Here is a 7,864-nt window from a genome sequence, read left to right on the forward strand (position 1 = left end):
AGGAGCGGAGAGGACTAGCGGGGACCGGCGGGGACCAGCGGGAGCCGGCGGGGACCGCAGAGCGCAGGGGTCCGCCCCGCTCTTCCGGGGTTTCCTGCGTCGATCGGAACTGAGGCGGAGCCTCCAGAGCGCGCTCCTCGCGATTGGAAGGCGCTGCTGTCGCTCAGCGCTCAGAACGGAAGGGGCCGGGCGCCGCTCTCCGCGGGGTCCCGGAGCCTCCTGGCGGGTGGGAGGGGTGGGGCGGAAGTTGCAGGTTTGGATCCCGCGACTGCGGGTATGGAGTTGGGTCCCGCGGCGTCCCCCGGGCCTTCCCGCTCCTTCAAGGAGGAGCTGCTCTGTGCGGTCTGCTACGACCCCTTCCGCGACGCCGTGACTCTGCGCTGTGGGCACAACTTCTGCCGCGTGTGCGTGACCCGCTGCTGGGAGGTGCAGGTGGCGCCCACCTGCCCGGTGTGCAAGGACCGAGCGGCCCTCGCCGACCTGCGCACCAACCACACCCTCAACAACCTGGTGGAGAAGCTGCTGCGCGAGGAGGCCGAGGGCGCGCGCTGGGAGGGCCACCGCTCCCCACGACTCTGCCGCCCGCACCGTGGCCAGTTCAGCCTCTTCTGTCTCGACGACAAGGAGCTGCTGTGCTGCTCGTGCCAGGCCGACCCCCGGCACCAGGGGCACCGCGTGCAGCCAGTGAAGGACACTGCCCACGACTTTCGGGTAAGAGCGGCAGTGTGCGGGAGGTGGCCTGGCCGAGCGCGCACGTGGCGGCCGGGTCCCGAAGGCAACTAAGCACCTCTGACCACCCCCCACCCCTGTCCCCCGCCGCTGCAGCCTGCCGGAGCTGTGCGTCCGGGCCAGCCCCTCGTCCTGTGGCCAGGACCCCCTGCGCTCCGATTCGGCTCACCTACAGACGGGTCGACCCAGGGGCCTTGGATGGGTGAAGAGGGGTGTAAACAGGAAGTGTGGGAACTGGAGTTACACGATGCTCCCAAGATGCCCCCCGACTCGCTTCTGAAGGACTTGAGGCTCTGCACCCTCTATGCCGGCAGGGTGTGGCCCGGGCGCGGGTGAGGAGGACAGGTGTGGGTACCGCCCAAGAGTCTTGAAGCTTGGCTCATTCAGGTTAGAGGTGTGGGAGTCCCAGGACCTGGCCAGACATGTGGAGACTCAAGGTCTTCCAAAAGGGGTCACATACTTCCCGGAGCTCGCCCTATGTGTTGTGTAGGAGTGGAGAGGCTTTTGGCTTTGGCTGGCTCGTTTATTCTGGATCCCTCTCAGCACCACAGTGCCTAGCGTTCCTGTAGCTATAAAGTGACATCGGAAATACTTTGGTATAGAAGTAACATGGAGACGACTTGGGTATAAGAAGGAAAAATGATCAGAAAATAAGGATTAGCCAACTTAGGAATTTACAGTTTTTGACCTTAGCCCATAGTAAGCCCATGTTTTGACCTTAGCCCATATTTTTTCCATTGTGGTCTGGTATGGTCCTGTGTATGTATCACTTGAAACAAAAGCTCTGTGAAAACGTCTGTTGTACTCTGGAATTTTCTGTTATTTTTATTTATTGTTTTATTTAAAAGATTGCAGAGGGTGTGAAACACGAGTTTATTTACTCACCTACTAACACATGGGTCAGACCTCTTGGTTAGCTGGTGGGAAGCTGAGTGTATTGAAAAGGAGGCAGTGTAAGAACCCCTAATGCTTGGTCTTCAGACACTGTTTTTGTTTTGTTTTAAGGACTTTCTTAAGAAATATCGAGAGTTGGTTAGATTTTCATACACATTTAGTCAGAGTTCAGGTGGAGGGGAATGTCATCAGTATGCATGTGTGACTACTATAGTAGCTTGCCAAAAGGATAGGCCTATAACTCCTGTTACCTTATTTAACAGTGGTCCACAGCAATGCTTTTCCCCATTTCCACTGTGGGAGTGCCAGGTCCTGATTTGGGAAAGCTGAAGTAAGTGCTGGCATTCTGGGGGCTGGGGTTGAGGTAAGGGGGGCACCATCGATCAAGTCATGACCAATCAGCATGGGGCTGTCAGGAAGATGGGTTGGGGTCAAGGCCAGGAGCACTAAGGCAGAACCCCCAGGTCTGGGCTAATCTAGGATTCAAGACAAGTGAGTTGGGTCCCGGGAAGCATATAGGGTCTAATGACAACTTCCTATTCCTTCAGCAGGTGCCTTGTATTGCTGGGTCCCAGGGATACTGCAAGGCATGTGATAAACAACAATTCATACCGTCAAGGAGTTTCAAGCAGAGACCTGAGAGATGAGGAGGTGTTAGTTAGGCAAAGAGAGTAAGAGAGGATGTTTTAGCCAGAGGCAGCAGCATACATAAGGGTCCAGAAGCTGGGAGGCCTGGTTTTCTGGGCCATAAGAGAATTTCCGAGTAGTTAAAATAAGGATGGAAATGCAGAAGAACCCATGAGTCCTGAGGCTTGGCCCTTATGCTAAGGAATATACAGAGCAATAGAAGGGTTTTAAGCAGAGGAATGATGCAATCAGATTGATGGGCACCAGGGTGCTGTACCAGGAGGTAGGGAGTCCAGTCTGGAAAGATCTAAGGAGAGCGCAGCCCAAGTGTGCTCAGTGTCGTGCTCAGTGTCACATCAGTGCGTTAGACAGCTGTGTATCAAGGACTTTTGTGTTGTGTTGTGTTGTGTTCTGGGACCTGTGAGGGGAGCTGAGGCCACAGAGTAAGACAGAGCCGTCACCCTGTGGAGCTCACAGCGTATCCAGGCAAGTCAGACAGTCAGTAGACAAGCTGTGCTGGCTGGCTGGGCGCGGAGCAGTCTGGGAGGCAGGAGCTGGGAGAAGAGGCTGAAGGGGCTGCCGTCGTATGCCGTGGGGAGCTCTGAAAGCTTGAAGATGGGGACTTCATGGTGCGATGTGTGCTTAGAAAGATCACTCTGGCAACCACGTAAGAAGTTGAACGAAAGGAGTAACCATGCTAGCCAGCACTTTCGGAGCTCTTACTGTGTGTCATGTGCTCTTGAGTGTTTACACACCACACATTTAATCTTGACAAAACCCCTGTGAGGCTGCGTATTAGTTTCCTATCATTGTGGTAGTACAGTGCCATAGTACAGTGCCACAAACGTGGCAATTTAAGACAGCACAAATGCATTTTCTCACAGTTTCGGAGGTCAGAAGTCCTAAAATCCAGGTGTTGGAGAAGGGGAGAGAGTTTATTTCCCTGCCTTGCCCAGCTTCTAGAGGCCCCCTCCTCCACCTTTAAAGCACATCATTCCAACATCTGCTTCAGTTATCCCGTTGTCTTCTCTGACTGACTCTACTAACTTCCTCCTTCTTCTAAGGACCCTTTGATTACATTGAGCCCACCGAGACAGTTCAGGATAATCATCCATCTTAAAATCATAATTTAATAACATCTGTAAAGTCCTCTTTGTCATGTAAATAATACATTCACAGCTTCTAAGTTCTAGGATGTGGACATCTTTATTCAGCTTGCCACAGATACATACTATTCTCCCCATTTTACAGACAGCGACACTGAGTCTCAGGTTAAGTAACTTGTCCAGAGTCCCAGAGCATATTACATGGACTTCACCCTGGGGCCTTGTTCAGCCCCTACTGTGGTCATGGACTTTGAGAGAAACTTCTCTGGTCCCCGGGTACAACTTTCTGAGCTGGCTGTGTATTCTGGGAGCTGTGGGGCAGCGGGTCATGTGTGGATATTTAAGAGGCTTGAGTGGACAAGGACCACTGTCCTGCGTGTGGGTGCCTGCGCTGTGCCAGGCCATGGTGTGTTCGGTAGAGGACTGAGGAGTCCTAGCCCTGGCTTCTTGGAGTCAGAGACTCATGATTGAATACTAATCACAAGGATATTCCTGGGAGGGACAGTACAGCAAGTGACAGGTGGCTGTAGCAAGGCACCTGCTCTTGTGCGGTGGAGAGCAATTTCACAGAGACCTGAAGGCTCCGAAGGTTCACTGAGTGCCGGGGCCCCAAGCAGCACTAGTGGGGCAGAGGGTGTGGTACGTAGGAAGCCAGAGACGTCTGGGCCAGGAATGAGGGCATCCAGGACCGGTCCCAAGGGCCATCCGGGGCATGTGAGAGAGCTGAGATTTTGTCCTAAGGACAGTGGGGTGTCAGGGAAGGAACCGCTGAGATACCAGACAGGCTGGAAATGTTGACACCAGAATGCTGAGGTGCGTGTTGGAGCTTGAAGGGACAGCCTTTGGCCCATGTTTATCAAACTTGAACAAGGAAAGGCTGTTGCAACAATGTGTCTAAGATACATGCCATATATACAAATGCTAAGCTAGCATGAATTCCTCTTGCTTACTGCACATAGAGGCAGTAAAACGACAACAGCAGCGGTTTACAGATAAAGTGCAAAGAAAATCCGTTGAATTCTAGTTGAAATATTTATCACCGGGCCTTCTTTGGCTGAAACGAAAGCACTGCTCTGGGCGGCTGTGAGTCTTGTCTGACAATACTTGTGCCACTCCTTAACCCTCTTCTAAGTGGCTACTTGATGTGCCGGTCTAAATTTCCCTCTTTGCAGATCCGAATCTTTCCTTGTGATACAGCCAGACTTCATTCAGACCTGGCACATCCTTCACCCCATTCAGTGTGCTTCTGCTCATTCTATCCTTATGAAGCCAGGACAGTGAAAGTAGTGTAGTTTGACATCAAGTAAATTGTTAACAAATACAGATGCTGGCACTGAAGTTGTAGGAACTGAAAGTGTGTGTCAGCACTGTTTATAAGGTGACTTGAAAAAGGTTTACTGTAGTTTTTTGGGGTGGGGGGTTGTTGGTTATTGAATGAAAACCCTAATTGAAAACTCTTGTGGAAAACTAGCAGATCCCTAAACACAGGCCCAGAGCCATCAGGGACGGTGAGGAAAGGATTCTGTTTTACTAGTGAGAAATCAGAAACTTGGAGAAATGCAGCAGTTCCTGGCATTGGCAGGGAATGGGGAAGGTACGTCTAGGATTAGAACTTAGATTTCCTGACTCCCTGTCCGACGTTTGCTCAGCCTTGCATCATCAAAGCAAGCCTGCCCCAATCTCCTGCCAGGTCCCTGCCTTGTCTAGATCACTTTCTTATCTATCCAGTGGGATTGCCTGAGAGCCGTTCTCTGCCCTCCAGGCTGGCTCCTCCTGCACCAGTCCATTCTCCTTCTGGGGTTCTTCTTAGAATCAGTTTGGCCAAATCTTACTAGGAATGTTCCATGTTGTCCTTAAGTCTACCTCCCCTTACAATTCTTTCCACCCTTTTCCTAACTGTGCCCTCCCATCTGGATCCCCCCCTTATGGGCCAGGCGCTACCATGTCCAAGTTGCGTGGACATTTACTGCCTGCTTGATAAGGCAAGTACCCAGGGTGGGGGGCTTACTGAACACTACTCAGTGAGGGTCCTGAGTCATGGGGCCCTTGCACTAGGCACTGTTGTGGATCCCTGCTTCATGAGGAGGACACAAACACCAAGGGGAAAGGAAGATCAGGAGACTGGGTTGGGGTTAGGTAAGAAAGGGATCTGGGCGAGATCAAGTTGTCTTGGAGGCATTTATGCTATCCGAGTAAGAAACCTGAGGAATTGACAGTAGGAGAGTTAAATAACTCACCCCTGAGTGGCACCTAAGAGTAGTGAGAGTCGACACATGCCTGGCACGCTCTTGGAGAATTTACATTGATTCACTAGTGGAAGCCTCAGAATAGTCCTGCGAGCGAGGTAGTCTCATTCCTCTTGGCCACAGGAGGAGATGGTGCAGAGAAGAGAAGGAATTCGCTCAGAATCATCTGCTGCTAAACGGAGCAGGGATTTGAACTTGAGGGCCCAGTGGCAGAGCTCTTTGCTGCTATGTCTGTCTGCCTGAAAACAAGTGTTTGATATACATGGGGAAAATGACAAGAGCAGAGGCCTAGAAACCTTGGTGATGGACTAGGTAAGCATGGTCAGAAAACTGCATTTCTTCATTTTCACAGTGAAGTTGGAGGGTCTGTAGACGCTTCCAACCTGGCTTGGGCTGGACAGCCCTGGCTGCAGGTGTGTGGTGATGATCGTGGGAAATAGTATTTATTCTTTCTCAATCAGGACTAGAGCCTGATTGCCAATGAGAGAACAAGCTTTTGCCAAAGTCCTCACCAGTGGTTAGTGACAAAGACAAGGGTATAAATCAGGTCTTCTAACTTTCAGTCCAGGAGGCGGTATGGTGTAGTGGAAAGAACATAAGGGTTCAGTGGACTCATTGACTGGGCAGGTTGGTAGCTGAGTGTCCACTTTGTGCTGAACCTGGGGATATGCATGGATAGAACAGTTGCTGCCCTTGCAGGGCAGGTGTCCTTTGCTTCTGTGAAGGTTTATTGAGCATCATTGTGCTGGGCCAGAGGACCTGCCCTTTTTTGGAGCCCACAGCCTTCCTGGGAAAGTGAGGTGATTGATTATCTAGTGGTAATGGGTGGGGTGATAGAGGTGTACCTGGGAGCTATGAGAGCCCGCGGGGTGCACCTGAACTCTACTGGGGAGGTCAGAATGGCTCTCTGGAGGAATTGAAGGGAGCCTGAGCTGCGTTTTCTAAGCCTTGTTGAGATAGTTGGGTGGTGCAGACAGGAATTTTAAGCAACAGCATATATAAGGCCTTGGAAGTCAGAAAACCTGGCTTGGGCTAGACAGCCCTGGCTGCAGGTGTGTGGTGATGATCGTGGGAAATAGTATTTATTCTTTCTCTTACCTGTGCCTTTCCCATTTTCTGTTACACCACACAGCACCTGTGTTAATGGATATTTTGGGCAAAACAATTTTGTAAAATCCTTAGGGTAATAAATACACCCTTGAAATGTGTTGCTTAAGCAAATTGTAGTTTTTTTTAAATAAACGATGTAGACTATAGAATCACATTCTGAATCCTTTAGTGTAAATAGAAAGCTTCCTGTTTTGCATGTTTATAAGTAAGTTATCCTGAGTGTTGTAATTTGAAACTAAAATCACAGCTCACTTGCTGTTTTGGGCTTGGGGTCTGGGTAATGCTCTGCATCTGTCCTGAGCCAGTTAGCTCCATCCAGGCTGGGGATGATCTGTATTCGTCCAGACCAGGCTTCACAGCAGAGCCCCCCTCCAGTCAGCGGGCAGCTTCTGCCTGTTCAGCGCACCCTCTGGGCTACATGCAGTCCCTGAATGGTCCGTTTGAGTGGATACACGTATGCTTAGGGTTAAAATCAGAATTATCTAAAGCAAACATGAAAAGTATACTGTTTAGATTCATTTGAATTCATACTGTTTAAATACAGTATTTCCTAGATTAACCACTAAATGCATGGAAAGGGAAAAAGTGGAATAAAACACACATCATCAATCCCAAAAAAGGGGAAGAGAAGGAAATACTGAACAAGTGGGGCAAGTAGCACAGAACAAGGTGGTGGGTTTAAGTGCAAATGTACCCAGTAATTATGTTAACTCTTCCAGTTAAGTGACAAAAGTCAGCTAGATAAGAAAACAGCCCAGTTCTGTGCTGCTTTGATAGGAATCACAAGTAAAACGTACAAGGTGAGGAAGGAGGGAAACTACACTGGCATGATGTGCAGATGATATAATTACATATATCTGCATAGGAATTTCTGTTGCAGAGAATATAAAAAGATGCTACAGATAAATTATGTATATAAATGAGTTTAGAAGAATGCTGGTTGCAAAATCAACTTTATTTATTTATTTATTTATTTATTTTAAAAGATTTTATTTATTTATTTGGCAGAGAGAGATCACAAGCAGGCAGAGAGGCAGGCAGAGAGAGAGGAGGAGGAAGCAGGCTCCCTGCCGAGCAGAGAGCCCGATGCGGGACTCAATCCCAGGACCCTGAGATCATGACCTGAGCCGAAGGCAGTGGCTTAACCCACTA

The 7,864-nt window shown here is 49.9% G+C and overlaps 1 protein-coding gene across 1 annotated transcript in view; it reads left to right on the forward strand.

Moving 5' to 3' along the window:
- The first annotated feature begins 222 nt into the window (after window positions 1–222).
- Window positions 223–7,864, forward strand: part of TRIM35 (tripartite motif containing 35) — a 24,997-nt gene continuing 17,355 nt past the window's right edge. Inside the window, exon 1 of the mRNA XM_059372798.1 lies at window positions 223–711. Coding sequence (XP_059228781.1) covers window positions 277–711 — 435 coding nt within the window. The 5' untranslated portion in view covers window positions 223–276. The remainder of the gene's footprint in view (window positions 712–7,864) is intronic.

This window comes from Mustela nigripes, chromosome 1 (assembly GCF_022355385.1).
Source record: "Mustela nigripes isolate SB6536 chromosome 1, MUSNIG.SB6536, whole genome shotgun sequence".
Classification (NCBI taxonomy): Eukaryota; Metazoa; Chordata; class Mammalia; order Carnivora; family Mustelidae; genus Mustela; species Mustela nigripes.